Here is a 21,207-nt window from a genome sequence, read left to right as displayed (position 1 = left end):
GCACGGCGCGTTTGCGCGGAAGCTCGCGTTGCGTGCTGTCTTTGGAAAAATTATGATCAATTTTTCATTCGTCATCGAGAGGGTTGGATGGAGGATGGGGTTGTATCGATTGTTCATGAGATGGATTGATTTGAAAAGTGTCAGACGTTTCATATTAAATTTCTATTCATCGAACTATAATAAATAAATAAAAAACTGCGTAAAGTAGTACGTAAAGTTAAGTTAACGCGAACCGTAAAGAGATTAATGCGAAAGCTAGAAGCGTTACGTAACGCTCCGTTGTAACTATTCATTCTGTTAAAATGTTTTGTTTCGGTGTTTAGAAATCGGTTTTGCAAAAACAGATGCGTGTGCCAATTTATTTGTTCATGATATTTTATAACAAATATATTAAAGTTTAAACAACAAAAGCGAAAAAGAAGTAATTAAATTGATAAGGAAGTTAACTTAAAATTTTGCACTGTCTGCAAATTAAATATACTGTTCCATAGAGGATTTTATATTCTGGTTGTGATGATTTTATATTTCTGATACCCTTGTCTGGTTCGTTAACATGTTGACTGCCATGTCTATCATTTTTGATAGCCAGCTGTCATTAGTTCTTAAAAGTTTACAAACAAATAAATAAATTGAAACGCATCTATTATATAAATTACTTCTTTAAGAAGCTTTCTTTTTGCTTGGATTTCGAAAACCGTCTGAGTGTAGCTGAATAAGATAAAACATGGTTCGATACGAGCACATGTTCTGTATGAAACAACGGCTTCAAGTGCTACTATTATTATTTTCTTATTATTTTATTTTTTAAATACTTCATGGAATGTTTTGAAATATTGGCATTGCGATTATTCTTTCATTACCTTTGGTATTTTCAACTTTTTTTTCCAAATCTTTTCACCGCTCCGTTGCAAGCCAGCTTCACTTTCACTATTTCTTGAATCAAGGTGAATAAAATGGCTCCGTTGATTATCAGGCGTTTGTTTGCGTGAGAAGACGAGCATATTTGTGCAACTTTTTGCTTTATTTGTTTGTTTTCCCAACTTGATTCCTTTTAAAGTTGCACGCTGGATTGCTGGCCAATACAATGGGATAAATGCCATCGTTCCTCAGAGACCACTTTGTTGTAGTCACGTGCCGCGAATTTAGCGGGCCAATTAGGTGAGCGAACAAACGTGGGCAAGCCTTTCGCGCACGTTCCTGCAGCGGAATGCACCGGAGTTGTAATCTATACGACGAGTACCCTGTGGACGTTGGTGTGTACCTGCTGTTGTAGCAGGCAATGCTTGCTTCCATTACGCTCAACCTCTCCGTGGCATCGCAACATATGGCCAACACCCTGGCGGGAATGTTCGCACCGGCTCATCTTTTCCTCGCAAACAGGGCGTTCGAAGACACAACGAGAGCAAACGTTGAACGATAAAGCTGGGTCGAAGTCATGAGCATGGCACGATGAGCATCTTTTACCATTAAGGCGCCTTGAGACCGAGGTGGAGCATGACGCGCAGGGGAAGATGGTATCATTTCGCGAAATACTGTTTTCGTCGTGCGCCAATTCGGTGAATCGCGTCCATTGTGCTCGTGTTGTTTTCCCGCCACGTTGCGCCGACCTTAGCACGACCGACGGACAGGATTAATTGATTGCGGCGTGGTGCGGCCGCCAGGAGCGTCTCATAGTTTTGAGCTGTATTTTTTCCATGTTTTACCGTTTCATTTCTGTGCGGAGGTCTTTCGCCGATGGGAACACTGTGGTTCGGATCGACCGAAAAGAATAGGCAGCAGCCCCTTTTATGCGCCAGCGGAGGAGGCTTAGCAAATCAGCTATGATTGTGGAATGTAACCGTGTCGCGCGGCCTTCCTTCTCCCGCTCGTTTGCGCTCAAAAGTATTTGGTAAAGGTCATCCACATCTCGAAGAAAGTCTCTACTTAATTGTGCCGCTGTTACAAAGTAAACTTTAAGCAGACCGGAGAAACACCGGAGAGCGTTGTGTCATTTTTAAGATTGATATGTTTTGATAGATGAAGAGTGAAATGATTTACTAGCATGGACATGAAAAATATAAATTTACCTTTTTTATCTTCTTTTCTTCTACTGCTCCATTTCGAACTTTTGATATATTTGTGATGAAAATATATTAACCAAACAAATAATCATATTCACTGCTAGTTTAACACGTCGGCTGCCAAGCGTTTTTCTAAATTTTGTTTTAGTACAATAGATTGTGATAAAATTGGTTTATAAAAGAAATATCAAGACTTGTTTTTAACTCTTTGACTGCCAAGCCAAGCCAACAATATTTTAGTACAATTTGTTTATCACGTTGACTGCCAAGCGTTTTTAGCACACCTTTTTAGTACAATCTTTTTTAATATAATTTGTTTGTAACATTTATTAAACCAACGATTTTTGAAGGCTAAGCAAAAACTTACCTTCTCAAAGAATTGATATAAAATACTACTATAGTTTTTATGTTGCATTTTCATTTATTTATAGGTCAAAAACTTTTTAGAACTGAATTTTGCTGTCACCCACTTTTGGGTGACATGGCAGTCAACGTGTTATAAAACAAAAGCTTAGACTTTTTTTAAACCAATAAGAAATAGACTAAGGATAAATTTGTACTACTAAAGCAGGTCATATACATACACACTTTGCTATGCTTCTGATTCTTAATCAATTCCAGTCGCCTACTGACAAATAGGTCAACTGCAACGTCAGATAAATATTACTTTGTTCGACACGATGCCAAAAAAGGATGCAATCCAATCGAATCGCGCGAGCTGAACAAGCCTCTGTGCACATGCTTATACGAGCGCTATGCTGCGTTCTGTACTAACAACAACCCCAATTAGTAGCAGGCGTTGCAGAGTGGGCAGCTGCTCATTATGGCCCTAAAGCGCAAGTCTTCTGGCTTGCCGTACGAACAAGAAAAAAACAGAACTGTCTTGGGAGTCACTTCACGCCCTTTCCACGGGTCTGAAGAAGAAAAAAACAAATCCCAGATTGTCGAACAGAATCGAGCACAGTTCGGACCAAACTGGGGATGGATGGGAACGTTTAAAAAAAGATTTAATTAAATCGGCCCATACTCAAGAACGGAGCGCCGAGGCAAGAACACGTGTTAGCGGTCGTGTCCGACCGCACTCGCGCACTCTCCTCTCGAACAAAAATGTCAATCCGTCGCTGTCGTTCCCTCGTTGTCGTTGTCGAAGCAAGTGCCACGGCTTGTACTTGCAACGGATCGTTTGTTTATATGGAAATAGCTCACTGTCGGTTGTATGTCTCCAAGCTGTGCTAATGGGTAACGGAACGAGGTGTTGTTTTAAAACTGGACGGAACGGAAAGCCACTAAAGCCACCACCGAGAGATGCCGTTGAACGAGACGCCGGTTCCGTGAATGAAGGTGCCAGCGAAAAACCGCACACAGATTGAATTATGGTACTCGATTGACGCGATCGGCAATGGACTGGTTTCGGCGATAAGACGTTGACAAGATGCTTTCCAATTGCGCCTCGCTGAATGCGGTGGAAGAACTTATTTGCGAGCTCCTATTTCTCTTCCAGTATGCACCGGTTTTCCACAGAAGTGCACTGAACCACTGGTTTGACAGAACGAGGTGACGGATGAGGTCACGCAGTAATTTCATGTATTGATCGATGCTGGAGTTGGGTTATTCATATTCTGGTTGATAAATCTGTATGACTCTTGTCTGAATCTTTAGATGAAGGATTCATGAATCTCAAATGTTTCATAAAGATTTCCAAAGGATTCAAGAATCTCTACACATTGAGTGCCAAGCGTTTTTAGCACACTTAGTACAATCTTTTTTGATAATTTTTTTCTAGTAACCGACGTTCTTAGTTAAAAGGCCAAGAAAAGATTTAGTTTCCCAAAGGACTAGTATTCAATATTATTATAGTTTTAATGCAGTATTTCATTTATTTATGGGGCATACATTTTTTTGAACTTATATCAAAAATGTTTTTTTTTTCTTATGTGGCACGACATCCCCTAGTGGGACAAGGCCTCTCTCCGTAGAGAGTTTGTGTGACCGAAAGACGGTATATTATAGATCGGTAGTCAGCCGTTCGTAATACCGGAGGGTGCCAGACTCGAGATTCGATCCCACACCTGTGGTGTGGTGTTTCCTCGCGCTATCGCTGCGCCATGGGCACCCCCAAAAAAAATGATTTAGAAGTTCTAAAATTCTTAGTTTATCACATTGACTGCCATAATGTGATAAACTATGAATTTTAGAACTTGATACAATGTGCGAATTGAATCTTGGATGAAATATTCTTAAGAATGAATCTCGTCGAAAGATTCATGGGATAAAACTCCTTTGTTCGAAGCCATTTAGACAAAAGTGTACATACTTCACGTCTCCTATTCGAAAGAGGTCGAGAACGTCATTCATTCTAACCTGGCTGTTGTGTGTGTGTGTGTGTGTAATTGAAATGCTCATAAATCTTGCTTGGCAATTTCAACTGGCAAAACTGGTGTCCGGGTTTTTTACAGTTTATTTATCGTTTTCGCGAACGATGACGATGCTAATTGTATAAATTGTGGGTCCATTGCCTTCACAGCAGCACGCGGTTGGGATGGGTGAAGCAAACTGCATCGTTGTGACGTTCGGAACCCTACAGCGAGCTTGCGATGCTCCGTTTGTCCCTCTTCATATGCAGCCCGAAACCCATCACGAACCGTTTGTGTGCCATCGGACAATTAATATCCATTTTGACGTTGGCTTTGGAATCACCCATTAATAACGCGTTTCATTGGTGTAGAAGCGGCATTCGGCGTCGTCGTCAAGGGGGGAGGGAAGTCATCTGCAAAGACGAAATATAAAAATCCCTCTAAATGGATCAGCTCGTTTTTCTCGGTTTGTATCCGAGTGCTTGTTGACATTATTGATCGTGCGTGCTCGGAAACAGATCAAAAAGGTCAGAGCCGGTCTGGTTCAATTTCTGGAAGATCATCGAAATAGAGTTTGTGCGCTTTGTTTTCCAATATCCGGATGCACACGAGAGTGCATCCGTGGAGTAATTGAACGTTGTTTCGATGGCAACGAAGATGTGCTGGGCTGGTGTGTCCGTTCCCAGTTAATTTAGCTGCCGATTAGCGGGAGAGCTTGTTTGTTGTGGGATGATGCGCGTGCAGGGAGGTTCTAATTGCCTGTGACAGCTGACCATATAGAGATTGGACGTTTAGGTTGTTGTCCTGTTAATGCCTCTGGACACGATCTGGCTGTCGTTTGGTTCGTAACATTATGACTTTATTTAAAATGATCAATGTCGATTAATTTTGTATCTGCTCTTGAGTTATTTCTTTCTGTAAACTTCTGCTCTCTTTCAAAGATATAGTTGTTGATATAAAAGTGAACTGAACATTTTCCTAACCATATTTAAAAAAAAACAGGTTTTTTAATACTTCCTTATTTCATTCCTCACGAGAAGAATAAATTTTCGTTTTAAAGAAGAGCTAAACCTGTGGTTTATTTTTTTTCCTATGTCATGCAGAATGAAATCAACCTATTCGTTACGCCGCAAAGCGAATCTCGAACCAGGTCCGTACATCAACCATATGGAAGCCTGAATCAACTCCACACATAGTTTACGTACACACGAATGGCGCACGAGATTTTTTCCGGCCCATGTGTTGTATGTTGCCATCTTTTCGTACCACACTTTGTAGTGTTGGATGGTTGTTCTTTTCTTCGCGAAACGATGTTGCGAAAGTGTGTGTCGGCCGGGTTTCTTGCGTTCGTTCCATAGGGTTTGCCAACACCGGCCCAGTGCTCATTGCTATCTAGGCGACCGTAAAGTCCTCCTCGAAGGCGTATTTCCTCCAACCGACGAGACAACAGATTTGTATTCCCGTCTTCTCGCGTACTCGGGTACAATGACCTGCTTCGGGTGATGCGCACAGGCGCAAAATTGTACCATATGCCGTCTTGACGCGAACGGCTTCATACTTCTCCCCTCGAGATGCGGTGAAACACTCCTTTTCTCCGGCCTGAAGTTGCAAATGCCGGTGACGATGATGGATACTTTTCGCCTGGCAGTTGACTCTGTACGCGCTGTCGGCGGGGTCTACATTTACGGCTGCATTTGCATCGCGGCGCCGCATTCGCGAATGGGGTGATGCACGTGAGTCTTTGGCTGGTTGTTGTTGCCTTTCCCACATTGGCGAGTCGCAGCTAAGCAGGAAATGGAATCTATTTTTCGCCTCAAGCTCGGTAACGATCGGTTTGGAGCGTATGAATGAGATTTCACACACTTTCGTTCGACTAAAAGATGCCTCAACCGCCTTAAGTTATTTATGGTTCCTCTTCAAAGAATGCAAAAATAATCACCCCTAACGTTGTCGAAAGGGCATTACAAAGATTAAGGGTTAATTTCTCAGCTTAAGGGCAGCACATGTGTAGGATTCATTTGTTCTTTCACTTAATTTATGGTCAGTTTTCTTTTTTTGCGGAAGTCAAATGAATTACTTAAATAATCAAATGGAGTAACATACTTCCAGTTGATGTGTTACTTTTCGAAAAAAGAGGCATTCTTCTTCAGCAAATCTTAAATCGAAATGAATTATTACCCATTTCCGCAGGGTTTGGTGCGCTTATGTTGTCTACATTTGTCTTCTGAAACGCGCCATGTTTACGACACATGCGTTATTTTATCCTCCCTTCTTTGTATTCGAATCGTCGTTTACACAAACAGGAACATCAAATGTGCAGGCGTGCTTCCTGAGCCGAAAGACAAACACCCGAGCGAGCGAAGAAACCGCGCGGAAATTGCAACAGCACCAGCAGTATGGAAAATGCAGTAAACATCCTTGACGGATGCGAACTCATAAACCTTCGCGATGCATTAAGATGACATACACATCATCGGGGAGTGGGGATTCGGGAAGGTGCGTCGAACCGAAAGGCGAACGCATTTAGAACTCCGTTAAACGCCTTCCCGCATTACGGGGCATTCCACTCATCCGGTGGAGGTTCGTGTGCATATGCATGGTAGGAAAATTGGTTCCAAACTTATGCTGGGCTTATAGCTGGGTGGCAATTTCCCGCATCCGCTAGCGGGTAATTTTACTTTCGACGTAGATGCAGGTAGATTAAAGAGAAGATGTTTTGAATTCAAGGTTATTATACAATAAGGGTGCAGAATTTCATGTTTGCTTTTAAAAGAAACAACATCTCCAAAAGTGAAATCCAAAAGGTTACTAACATTTTTGTTCATTCAAATGAAACGTTATTTTTCTTCCTCCGTCCTTGCAAACAGCGGATCAAAAGAGCAAATTTTCAAGCACAATTCAATTACTTTGGTCGAAATTAATGAACATTTTAGGCCATGCATACTTCGTTTCCTAAATTTTGCTTCATCTGGAAGCCGGATCAACGTTTGCTTTTCTTTATCTTGAACCTTCAGAGCCACCTTTACCACCCTCGAGTGTTTGAGGATCAATTTTCACGCATGGGGAGGTCGCTTTAGTTCCGCTTCGGAGCCTCGCTGGTGGCACACATATTATATTATTTCGTACCACACAAATGCAAATGCCAAACTGTTTCAAACCCGGCTGATGAAGTGTGAAATCGAACCCGAGAGAAATCAAAGGTCGCCGCGTTTTGTAGAGGCTTTTCGAAACGATGCTTTGCTTTGATGATTTAAATTTGGTTTTGCAGAGCGAAGAGCTGGAACTTTAAAGCTCACGTGCACCGTTTTGTACAGCAAATAACAGAGTGTTTCAGTCTCTTCCCTTCTCCAAGCGTGAATAGCCGATGTTTCTTTATTACCTTGTTTGGCGTTGGAAAGTTGCAGTTTCCCATCAATCAATCGATTAATTTTGGTGGGGAATGAGTTTCTTCCTCCTCCACTCCAAGCGCTGCACAATTTCATGTAGTTAGGTTTCCTTTTCCTATTGGCTTCCCTTAATTCCTCAGTCGGCTTCAATTGAGCCTCAGTGAAGTAGCAGCGGGTTCAATCGTTTTGGCAGAATCACTACACATACGCGCACTTTCCGGATGGATGGATGTTAACCTTTGACAGAGACGACTGAAAAGATGCTTCTCTAATAACCGCTCGCGGCATAATTGACTCGAAACGTGTAACATCGACTGCGGGTTTTAGGTGAAAGCTAAACAAATTATTCGCCAGAAGATTAGAGCTGGCGCGCATCATTCCATTTAGACACTTTTCGTAAGACACACCGGCTCGAACGATAGCAACGGAAAATGTCTGCGATGTTGATAATTTGACCCGCCCATGAGCTACCTGCATGATAAAAAGCTGGTTATTGGTTCTTTTATAAGTGAAACTAGTATAAAAGCGATCAAAATAACATTGTTTACACATTTACAAAATAACGTTTCTACAATCAATTTTTTTCCTCACTTTTAATTTCGCCGCGAGTCGACATTAATTTGATAAATGAGCTAGCGAGGCAGCATGTAGTTTTTTTTCTGGTATATCAGATAGTGTTCAACAAAACAGTCTCTGATACCACTGTTGGTTTGCTTCACAACATCCTTCAACGACCTTGCGTGGATTGCGTATTCTCTTATCGGAAACCGTTTTCCGGGCGGCTCGCAGCAAAGCAAAGTGCGTGATATGTTATCAGTTTGGTGGAGAATTATCATCCGTGAGGTCGTTAAATTAGGCATTACCAAAGCATCTGTTCTGTTTTTACTTAATTACTTAATCCATCAAATATTAACGCGCACAGAATTGTTTTACATCAATAAGTTATTTACGCCTCATGTAGGTATCTTTATAATATCACGATCCTTAACGAAGGTCACGTTTGCAAGTACGTATCGTGGTAACAAGAGGACAATTTTTAGTCTCATGATTGTCAAACTTCGTAAAGGTTGTAGTTTAACTTATCTTTTTTATCAATCAATTGTTCCATTATGTTTTTTACCTATATCTTTTCGTTTTGATCTTGTTTTATTTTAATTTCTAATAATTTTGTTTGCATCATTCTCATTTAATTTTCTGAATGTTAATAAATGATGGTTGATGATTTAATGCTGTTTATTAAATATTTCTTGTTCAATGTATTATCTCCCCAATTTCTTCCTGCTGTGGTTGGTCCGCTAAAGCATTGGAAATATTTAAAGGTACGCTAGAGTTGTTCTATGATATGATTGTAGTATATGTAGTTACATGAATTTGCATTTTAGCTTTGCGTTACCGTGTTTCTCTTTTGTTTCCCCTTACGCTAGCGGTTTCATTCTCCAATACGCTGTTTACATTTGAATCTACTTTGGTTTATGCATTATTAGTATAGGTCGTTTTAATTTTTATAAACACGGCGATGACTTTTGCTTCCTATTTCGTAATTATTTTTACAAATTCTATTTATTTTTGATAGATTTAAAGAGCAGTTTGGTTTTGTGTGTTGCGTTTCCTTTCCTGGGCAATATATTAAGAACTCAACCAAAATCCTTTTCGTATTTCTTTTTTCTTCCAAAAATCTATTACAGACCTACACCCATTTACATGTTTGCGTAATGATCAACGGATTACCGTGTTGTCCGCCAGCAGTAAGTCTAAAGTTGTGTTTCAGAAGAGTGCGACGATTGCTCGATGAAAGCAAATCGAGTTTTTTCGCACACTGTTTGAGAAATCCGTTTTGTTTTATGTTTGTTAATTGATGTGTGATGATGTTTGCTGCAGCTGAATTTCTTTTTCGACTTTTATCTTTCCTTTACTGTATGCTCAATGTAGCTTTTTATCATTGTTTGGAATGTTGCGTAACTAATTGCTGATTTTTTTTTATTTTCACTCGCGCAGCACCTCAAGTATCATGGTTACTGGTTGAGGTGTTAAAGTGTTAATCTTCTGCAAAATGATTACGTTTGGTCTTTTTACATTTAAAGATTAGTCAGGATGCTCGCTAGTGTGCTTAATCCTCCGTCATGGCTAATTACATTTGTTGTGTTTTCCCTACACATTGCTCTCTTGGTTTGATTCAACCTGATTATAGATTTCCAGATAAGCTTAACCTTCGATATTTTCTTCTATTTTTGGGTTTGGTGTTGATAAACGTGTGGAGATACTTTTCAACTTTGGTCGATAAAAACCGTGATGCTTTAACACACTCAGACACACACTATTTGTTGTTCTTGTGTTTACGTTTGCAGCATGTAAAAATCGACAAATTGGTGACCAAAATTTCTTACAAAATATCTTTTTTTCAATTTCTACAGGCCTCCCGACGAGTTGATGACCTATTTGAGGATCTGCGCGATGGACACAATCTTCTTTCTCTCTTGGAAGTATTATCTGGCGAACATCTTGTAAGTTCTTAAAACGCTACCGTATGATTGAGCATATTTTTCTTGCATGTTCTTATTCTTACTCTTGTTTATTTTCCTCCAATACGAACAGCCAAGGGAGAAAGGAAAAATGCGCTTTCACATGCTACAGAACGCCCAGATGGCGCTGGACTTTCTGCGGTACAAAAAAATCAAATTAGTCAACATTCGGGCGGAGGATATCGTCGACGGAAATCCAAAACTAACGCTCGGCCTGATATGGACCATCATTCTGCACTTCCAGGTAGGTGTTAAGATTTGTTGTATTTTATAAATTGGAAAGCTCTCCAAATTTCTTCATATAAATTGTTGGAGCTATATTACTGACATTCAGTAGGACTAGAATCACTTGTTGATTGATGATCTGGGATTTATCTAACTTCAATCAGAATTTACATTTTGAGGAAGAAATCAGATTTTTGTTGGTTTTAAATGAAAGCAAAAATCGATAGCAAACATGTTAACATATTCTGTCATGTAGTTTACCGAAGCATATTGTAGTTTAGTTTTCATTCTTCTTCAAAGATTCTGAATTAAAATTTCACAAATCTAATGTTTCTCTCACCATATTTTCCATTTTATTCCGCATCTTTTTCACGCATAACACGATGCTACTCAACTATGTTTCACCTCAAACTGCGCATGTTATCTGTAACACATGATAATTATTTGAACAAACCATCAAATCCATTCTTCGTGACATGATTACAAATTGTCCGATGAACTGAAATAAGCGTCGTCATCAAATGTTGTTTTTCCATACTTACATTTGAAACGATAATTGCATAATGAAACCATGAATTGGAAAACATAAAATCGATACATTTAAATGATGATTCTACATCGTATTTTGTGTAGTGGACACGACGGGTAAGTTTGGTCCATTTTAGATTTGCTAGCATCAGTATATCTCTTCGTACTGCCTCAGCGCGTCTGCTTGCGCTTTATGCATACATTTTCATTTTCTTGTCATATTCATACAATTCATTTCAATGTGAAACAAAAATGCATGTTATCATACATATGGAGAGACTAGAAAAACTTGCAGACTACGATTGCATAACATTGTTGAAAAAGACGCAAATTAGTTTCTTGTATTAATTTTGTTCAACGATGGCATGATTTTTTGACAATATTTCGGATGCTTTCGTGTTAATCCCTCTCTTCGCGAACCCATCCTACGCGAGTCGCAAAGCAGTGCCAAATTGACCAGATCGATATATTCGATAGGTGGACACCCAAGCGAAAATATGGCTCGATCGAACGAGCACATTTGTTTTCGGCATATATATTGCTACTTTATTTTATTGCTTCGATTTTTGACAGCATAATCTTTAAATTTATTAACGTTTCTCATGTTCGCAAAGTGTAGGCGGTCCAGAGTGCGTTAAGGATTGTCCAGTTTGTGTGATACAACCTAAGTTCATTTGGTATAAAATATTTTATGTGTTTTATTTTGTTGAAAATTGTATAATATATAAAAACAACTTGAGAATTACCTGTGTTGATGCAATATTGAGATGTTGAACTGCAGACAGACGAACAGGATGTTACGATTTGATCTAAACGGACAAGTAAGTTGCATTCGTAACTAATTAAAATGACAACTATCGATTACATTTACCAGTGTAGTAGATAGTAAGCAATCGCCAAAGTAATCGGTATTGTTGTTTCCATCACGCGCTGCCTGTTGGCCGTCGTGGGCAGCGGAAGTTGACTAATGAAGAGAGAAGTATGCAGATTTTAGCGGAAAGGCTTGCGGCGGGCAGGATAAACGAGGCGTACGGAATTATTTGCCATGAGTAGCAGGAACAGATATACTGGCCTAGTAGCATACTTAATCTGTAGATGTAGGTGTTTAGTTGATGATGATGACGAAGCGTTACGGGGATGTTATTGCACAAGCGCGTGTTGCTAATTTGTAGGTTTCAATTAATATGTTTTGATATGGCTTTTACAACACAGACGTATAATGTTACAATTGCATTTAAATATTCCACTATATATTTTTAAGGTATTTCAAATCGATGATGAATACGATATCGAACACTTAGAACTTTGTTGGTTTTTTTTGTGACGGTTGATGTTTAAACTAATAATTTACTACAATTCTATTTGTGCACGCAGCAAAACCTTTTATCTGCTGAGTGAAACAAAATCGTTTTGGCAGAGATAATATGGAGGGAACTTGTTTAATCTGAGTTTTATATGTATTCCACATCTGGCTTTTTCTAGTCAACATGCTTAAAAAATAAAAGTGAATTACAAACACAAATCCCACTAATAAGGTTCGTCGCTTAATGAATATTCTGAGGGTGGAATCTTGTTTTTAGACATATGATTTTTAAACCTTTGGATGGTTGTTTGTTTTTTTCTTTGGACGTCAATGTTGATCTCCGATTCACTTACCACGCTGAAAGGTGGAAACTGACATAGTCCACAAAAAATGTCACCGGAACATCCGGTTGCGAGGGCGAGTCCGGTCTTGCCGGTGGTGATTTTTATTCCAGTGGGTTGGTTTTTTAAATTTTCTGTTCGTTTCGTTCCATATTAATGACAGCAGTAAGGTTCTCTCCGCTGAATAGTCTCAAGATCACCTCCACCCACTCCAGCTTGGGCGACAAAAACCACGCACGGGACAGCACAGCTGTGTTAAGCGTTTTCGTGTGAGGTTCTTGCGTATATTTCTGCTGGTAGTAGGTGTTGGGTGGAGGCAATCAGAAAGTAAAAAAAACCTATATTTCACCCGCTCCATAGAACTTGCTTACCTTACCACACTTTTATGAATGAATTTTCTATCCTTTTCTGTCCACTCGTTTTTTTTATTCCTTTTTGCTTTCAAACTACGGTACGATATTTTTATTGGCCGTAAAATGTTACAGAAATGGTAGGCTGCTGGTGATCGAACCACATCTGTTCGTTTCATTCTTGCAATTTATGAACCGACGAAGAAACAAACCCTTCTCATTCTTGTGAGGGTGACTTTGGAGTTTTGTGGCTCATGGCGACTGATTTACGGTTTGCGTCGGTAGAATTCGGCATGTCTTTGGCGGTCCGAGTTGGCGAACACACGTTGCACTAAGCACCTGAGTGTAGGCAGCACGCTGTATCGTGTTTCATGCCACCCACCCAGTAATGTTGCCTTACTTCGTGTTTTTTTTCCTCTGAAGAAATCGTTTGAGATTTACCTTTTTACCGCGCCACCAGTAAAATCATCCCACGCCTGGCTGCGTGCGCACTGATCGGTTTGGCCGGGTTTAGCTAGAACCTCCCCTAACGATGATGATATGCTTGATTTTGCACCATAAATCAATCGAACGCGTATCCATGCGTGAAAGCTTTTGGCTGGGAGAAGATCATCATCAGAACCCGGTTGCATCGGTAGCGAAGCAAGCGCGCCAATGCTGACTTTCCTCTGTCTAAGTTCACGATCGATCAATTAAATGTGCCCTCCTTGCTTGTTGGCAAATCAATTTGGCTATCGCGTTGTGTCATTATCGCAAGGCAGCATCTCGCTAACGTTATTGCTCACCATATTCGAGAAGGATGGGAAAATAATTGCCGCACAATGGTTGCGTGGAAAGCCGGAACCACACCTCGCTTCCAGGAAGTCATGCGTAACCATCTTGATAGCGTTGCGAGCGATTGAAACAGGTTGACAAATTAATCCCCTTGACGTTATCCGGCAATCTGTACCGTTCCGGTAGAAATCAACCCAATACCGTACAGCGGATTGCAATAACCAAGGTATAGTGTAGATTTGTTTTTCAATTGGGATGGTTAAAGAAATATCCAGAACCATCAAGGACTAGGTAGCAACGATGACTCACTTTAGTTATTGTTAATTACTTAATTACTCATATCATAATCGATCCGAATTGACGTCTTTGAAATCATTTCACTGAGATTCAACTGGGATCACACATACAAAGAATTATATTTCTTCCTGAATTATACATAACACCTTCAGTTATACAGTTCATTACATTGAAACAATAAAAATGTATTTTAATCTACTTTGACTGTCATTTGTGATATCAACGGTGTTCAATAATAATCTCAAGAGAAAACTACCTTTTCGTTCCCCTTTTTTTAATACGTTTTTGACGTTTAATTTGTTTTGATTTGATGATTTAGGTAGACTGACATGTGCCCTTCTTAAAATTATTGAATTGATAATTTCTTCGATTTGCTTGATTAATTGACACGGGTCCACCAAAACCTATGTCAGTTATTGAAACACTGGATATACTGCGATACACATGCGTGTGTGTTTAGTGTGTTGTGAAAATGATGAACCTCTTTCGCTGGCGTCACAACATACTTAGCTCGTCCATAAAATGCCGATTGCGAGACCATAAAATAATTTAGACCCTTCTTTGTTACGGCAATCCCAATGGCGCCGAGTCCACTGACGTTCGGTTGGCTCGAAGAAAATCTTCACTTCCATTTTGATCCCCAACCCTGCTGACACATTTTATGATGTTTGCTTGTGGCTGGGGTGTCGAATGAATGGAAAATTTATTCCCCACAAAATCTGTCAACGAGTGAATCGAACGCGGTGGCGCTGCGATGCGGTTGTCATTGAGCTGAAAATGTCATAAGCCCGGGTAGGCGCAACCATTTTCGATGGGAGCACATATTTAATGCATAAGTCGAAGGATTATTGGCCATACGGGGGCGCATTACATCCCACGCCGCCGGCGAACCTTGTCGGCTGGTGGATGTGTTTTTCCCCCGGTACGCAAAAGTAAAATCCTTCCAGAGTCGCCGACTGCCCTCGAGAAAAAATCGGTTGCTACCTTCTGTCGGCCTACGCGCAGTGACCGCAATATTGCTTCTGTTGTGTCATAGACCGCTGCTCTGAGGCTGCGCGTCGCCCGCTCCGTCCAATCCGTTCGATTTTGCTTTGAATTTAATCAAAATAACCATTAAGCATCCGTGTCACGCGCGATCATCGGGCGTAATGATCACGTGCACGAACGATATTTTCGTGACGTTGAATAATGCTCGATGCGAGTGCGCGCGTCTTCGTCTGTTCAAATGAGATCTCCCTCGAGCGCCATCTAGCGGCATCTGAAGCGAACCAAACCGTGTTGGTGTCTTGGCTAACGCAGACTCGACTCTTTTTCTGCCGTCCTCCGCTGGGAATGCTTCGTTTCCTTTGATTTATGCGTTGGGAACGAGGTTTAGGCAATATTTGCAAATCAGAATAGAATCGCTCGAGCTTCGTTGCAGATGTCCTTTAATGGCTATATCGGCTGGCGAATGTGTGGTTTGAATAAATATTGATTTTGCTTCAAGTTTGTCGGCTACGGAACGGAATGCATAATGTATGATTGCAAATATTTTTCTCGGTGCATTTGATTTCGATCGCAACCTTACGGAGATGTTTTCGTACCCAGTGGAGATTAATTGCAGCTTTTGATGCGATGAAGGATGATGCAGCTTATACAAACGGATTGACCGATTTACGAACAACACCATTTCATCGGATATTTTATGGAGTATTTGATAACCAAAATAAACCACTTTGGTATTATGCCGAGGTAATGAATTTATTCACTGGCTTAAGAGTTTGAATTGGCCACTCATTTGCTCACATTACGCCATGACTAACGCTCTGCAATGCATATAAAAAATCCCATGTCTTTTAAACGACACCGCACACGATGGTAGGCAAATTGTTCAAATTGCGTAACCCCGGCAACAACTTCCAGTATCCAGCTCTACGTAGCTATTTAGCATAAAAGATACTCTTGAGACTTTTTCAATCCCGCAATCACCACTGTGCACTTCAGTGGCGGCTAGCGGAATCGGGAAGGAGTTTTAAATATGTTGATTTTGCATAAAACCGATTAACACTTAGCTTGCAAGCTTTGTGGTCTCGCTTAGAAATCGTTGAAGTCAACCAGGGGGTTGCTGTGGATTGGTGGTCGCTTTTGTACTTTACCGCAACCGACATTTAAATGCAGCGTGTCTGATGTTTGCTGCGATTGAATGCTACCGCCAGCAGCGCATGTTCAGTGGGCCAGTATTTAGGCGAGGGACAACGGTAACAAGCACGTGAGAAGATATTTACATGAGTCCAATTATTATTGCGCACATAAAGAAAGGGAAAGGTGGGAAAGGGTGCAAGAGTTGTGCTGTTGTGCTCGGCCTTTATGTCAAGCTGATTAAAATTACTAAAATTATAGGTGCAAACGCCACTGCTGCTTGCGATTAAGGCTCTAATAATATTGTTATTATAAAAAGTACCTGACTGTGTTCCGTTCACTCAAATGTGTTTGCATGTGGCATGCAGATGTTGCCACATTAATCGTTTTGGGGCGAAAAGTGAAAAGCAAAACTCCAATTTCCACGCAGCCGCTTTTGAACTAGACATAACTGCAAAAATTAACGTCAATCAGTGACATCCATCCACTTCCGAGCTTCCGGTGCTGTTTCAAAACCAGGCGACACCCGGCGAGCGGAGATGAGATGTTTTCCGTTTCGCTCCGGCAGCGGTTCCAAAATCCGCAATCGGTTTCGGCATCGCGCCGCTAATTGGACACTGTTTCGGAAGCCTTTCACATTGTTTTATTTTTTTCTCTACCCCCGTCCCGTGGAAACCGCAACAGTTTATCACCGCTTTAACTTTTCTCCAATTTCCCGCGAATGTTTATCTTTCCAATTGAGACGCTTTTGGTAATAGAGTTGTTTGCTTTTTTTTCGCCGTCCGTTTGGCCTTTACTCCGGTGTGCCGGAAAACTTATTTCCGCCGGTGGGTTTTTTTTGCTTTTGGGCAAAACAGTTTAGCTTTGTGACACAGATTTTAGGCTGCGGGACACACAAAGAGAGGAGGATTGTTGGGAATCGGAACAGATGTGAAGCAGACTGGGGGTGTGAGTGCACTCATTTCACCGGAGTTCGTCTCCTATATTTACGCGTGCCGCGCATTGAAGTCTTTTGTTTTCTCGTTCTTCACCAGAAAACGAAGTACCCGCGTTTAAGGTTTAATGGTTTTTGAAACATCTGCTGGAAAAATAAATTGTTGAAATTTAAAACCAAATAAGTTGTTTTACCTACTTCATTGGGATGATTGAGGTATTTTTGTTTCATCAAAGGAATTTTAGTTCTTTTCTCGTGAAAATAGCAAGGAACTTTCCAAATTCTAATTTCTACACTCCGTTGGGCTTATTTGGAAAAATTGCAAGATTGGAGCAAAACTAGAAGCAACCTGATAGAGGCGAGTTTTGGGATTGGCCCCCGATGCAGGAGAATTAAAAATAAGCCTAGCAGTAATCCTTTCCGCGTTTCGGTAACGTGACGCAAAACAAAGATAACGAGGCGCACGATGTCCGGAACATAAACACACCCAGCAGTGATTTGATAAAGAGAAAGATGCCTTAATCCTTTAAACCATCGGAATGTTCACAAATAAATCCATGTCTAAAAGTGATAAATTGAGTCAACAAACTCTGGCGCTAAGTGTAGCAGCAGACATTTTAATGTCCTTTCCATTCAAAACTTTACTGAATCGAAAAGGTTTTTGGACAGTTTTTCTTTCATTATCTACGGACAGCAATAAATAATTGTTCGCATTAGCTTAGAAAGCAACATTTAATTTGCATGTTAAAATCGTGCCATTTGTTTCTCTTTTCTACTTACACTTTGTGTGAGTTCACTCGACCAGCTGAGGAGAGTTGCCGGTTCTTCAACCGGAACAAACGGTGGATGGATGTCGACCGGCGCAGTTGTGCGGCCTATCAGCATATTGTGCATCTGGGTGCTATATTCACCCGGGGAGGAATTTTGAACAGGAACACTGGAGGGTTGCGGTACCAGTCGTCATTTTCATACTGGCTTTCTTCCACGGGATCAACCATGCGTGAATCTCAACGGCTAAGTTCAAGCTGTCATCTGCGTGTCCGCTCCTTTGTACTGTGGAGCTCGTGCACCATACATTTCTGATCATTAAGAGCCAGCAGGGTACGGACACACAAAAAATGTTCTAAACAAAGGGGATTTTGCGGTTAGTTCATGCGAAGGAAAACAGCTCTCTTATTGAATATTTTCTCTTGTTAGGATTGGGTACGAAAGAAAACAAGTAAAAAGACGACATTTTGATCAGACTTTAGTCATATGAGTAAGACCTTGTTCCTACAGTATTCTGAAAGATATGGAGGTAGTTAACGCAGGTAACTAGGAAAACATACTCACCATCATACTAGTTTGCATGCTCCGCAAAAGATTGTATAAATACGCTAGGCTGCTGTCAACAAATAACTTTATTGGCCTTCAAAAATGTTTCCCAAAATTGGTTACCAACATATCTGCTGCTAGATCTAGCTGCGCCTTTTGGTGGATCAATGTCTATTGAATTGTTAAAGGATTTACATAGAATCAGCTGTTATTTTAACTAATATTTTCTATTTTATTCTTATTTCTTTCCAGGTAAGAGACACGGTTTTCCATTACAATAACAAATGTCCGGGATGCCGACTTTGTTTAAGATAAGTATTTTGCAACCGGTTAAGTGAGTACGTTCTTTTACCTTTTCGGGAGCTATGATGATAAACAAATTATTTATTCAACCACACCTATTGGTTTGTGTAAACCCTGTTTATGGGTTTGATAATGAATGTGACTTGCTAATTTGTGTATTTTGGTTACAAACTAGGGGCGCCGCTAAACAATCGAGCTCCTTGAAGGGTCCGTAGGAATTATATGGTGAAGTGCTCCATCCAGCTTGGTAGTTTATATACCAGGCCTCAATCAGCGTAGGCTACGCTTCCGGTGTAGGTAGTGTCGCTAATAGACTCTCGATTAGTGGGCTACCTAAACATCTGTGCCCTTGCATAGACATACCTGGACAAGGGCTGATCCCTCGGGTTGGCTGTGCGGTCTCAATCCCACCCACACGCACTACATAGGTGTTTCTCGGGGTGTCGGCGTTTCCGAACTTGATTCACTGGTGGAAAACCTTGAAAATGTGCTTCACACCAACGCACGGGACGGACCTTGGTAGTTTGTCCTTGCCCTAATTCATAGTACAACCTGCGCGCGGAAGGTTCGATCTTCATATGCCACCGTGCGGGGTGTGGTGTGTGCGGTGTACGGGGAGAACTCCCACACGTAGTCCAACGTCCGCGAGGTCTGGTGTTATCGAGCGTCGGTAATCTCCTACGCGGTAACCGCGGATTTGCTACTTCTGTGCTAGTCTTTTGAAGACGGTGGGTTGTGGTGTGTCTTTCTCTCTCCCTCTCCCCTTGAAACACGCCAGTGTGTGGGCACTACCGCCTTCGTCCTCCACTTTTTAAACACCACCTCCCGCTTCCAGTCAATCCGTGACGTAATCAATCTCTCGAACGAGACGCTGAACTTGATCGTACCATTTTTGGTAAGGATCGCTCGACGGCTTATGGAGGGCTCCACGGACGGGCGTCAGTTAACAAGCGATGGTTGAAGAGGTTCCGAAGAAGGGAAGGGAACCCACCTCCCCTCAGCAGCGGAGACGTGCGGTACATGCACGAGTACTACATTTCGCGGGTCGCCGGTGTGGGTTTTTCAGCTGCGACATAAGGAGCTGGCGCCGCCGTGAGCAGCCAGGGTGAGACGACTCAAGCGCTTTCCTTACATCGATCATAAATCTTGGCGCGTCCAACGACGCCGAGGTCTTGACTCGTGCAAACTTCGAACAAGCGCCGCTGGATGGGATGGATGCCACTGCCAGAGTAAATGCTCAAACCATGACCTGCCTAGATCAGGCCGAACCACGACTAGGAGGAACTGTTCGAGGCGAGTTAGCTGTGGATCATCTCCGCCAAAAGAGAGTCGTTTCGGTAATTAAGTCACAGCCACAGCGACTGACCGCACAAAAGTTCGTACCCGTTTGGTGTTGCCATGCTCCGGTGTAAACAGCGTCGGTTTTGGTTGCCTCCGCTCCTCCGAAATTGGTCATGTACTAAAGTTGCCAAAAGCTGTCAAAAACCACCGACACGAACGAATGGAGATCCCACCCGTGGTCTCCGGGTGTGTTGGTAATGTTGGCCACGGTTTAATTCTTGGACTTGCGGGTGTAGTTGTTGTTGCGTAGGAAAAGGCAAAGAACCTCCCGTGGCACCGATGACCAGCTGCTGTACGGTGTGTGTTATATGGTTTTGTAGAAGAGGGGAAGCACCGTTGTTGCTGCCTGTTCCGCTCAACATTTGCTGCTGAGCCGAATTTTTCTCTACGGCTTCCCCAGGCGTTCCGGTAGGGTGCACAGTAGCGGTAACAGGAGTGTGGATAAACCTGCGAGTTGAAAGGTTTCTGGAACATTCCAGGCTTTCATGGTCTTATAAGAATTTTTTTAATAAAAAACCTACAAACACACCGCAAACATCTTTATCAAGTATTAGGAAGTAAGTAAAGAGTGGTGTTCATGGCCCAGTGGTAGTGCGAGTACACACCAATCTAGAATACGTGGGTTCGAACCTCGACGCTGGCTCCTTCTGGTATAACGACCCGGTATAACAGTTTGGGTTGATTGGTTGTTCACCGAGCTGGAATCTTCATTTACATTATACCAACTTTTAAGAGCAAGAGTCCCTTGCTCCTCTACTTTAGTTATCGGTGTAAGGGACGTGTAATAGTGTTGCCTCTTATGAATCTTTTGGCAAGATTAATTCATTTGAACCTTTCACCTAGGATTCATGAATCTTGTGGGATTCGTTTCTTCAAGCGTTAATGAATCTTTCGCAACCTGTATGAATCTGAATGAATTTTTCATGGATGTTTGACGAATCTCCACGATTCTTTCATTAGCGTGGATCAGGCGAAAAAAAGGGTCCTGCTACCCTTTTTTGACTCTTCACCTTTCATCGGTTTTTGCATCTGATGGGATTCATGAATCTCTCATTGAAAG

General features: G+C 41.5%; 1 protein-coding gene across 1 annotated transcript in view; it reads left to right on the top strand.

Annotated features, from left to right (window-relative positions):
• LOC131283977 (microtubule-actin cross-linking factor 1) overlaps positions 1-21,207 on the top strand; it is a 110,583-nt gene that overhangs the window by 18,109 nt on the left and 71,267 nt on the right. Inside the window, exons 3-5 of the mRNA XM_058312826.1 lie at positions 9,486-9,545; positions 10,212-10,301; positions 10,393-10,563. Of these exons, the coding sequence (XP_058168809.1) occupies positions 9,486-9,545; positions 10,212-10,301; positions 10,393-10,563 (321 nt within the window). The remainder of the gene's footprint in view (positions 1-9,485; positions 9,546-10,211; positions 10,302-10,392; positions 10,564-21,207) is intronic.

This window comes from Anopheles ziemanni, chromosome 3, assembly GCF_943734765.1.
Source record: "Anopheles ziemanni chromosome 3, idAnoZiCoDA_A2_x.2, whole genome shotgun sequence".
Classification (NCBI taxonomy): Eukaryota; Metazoa; Arthropoda; class Insecta; order Diptera; family Culicidae; genus Anopheles; species Anopheles ziemanni.
This window is presented reverse-complemented; position numbering and strand designations above follow the sequence as displayed.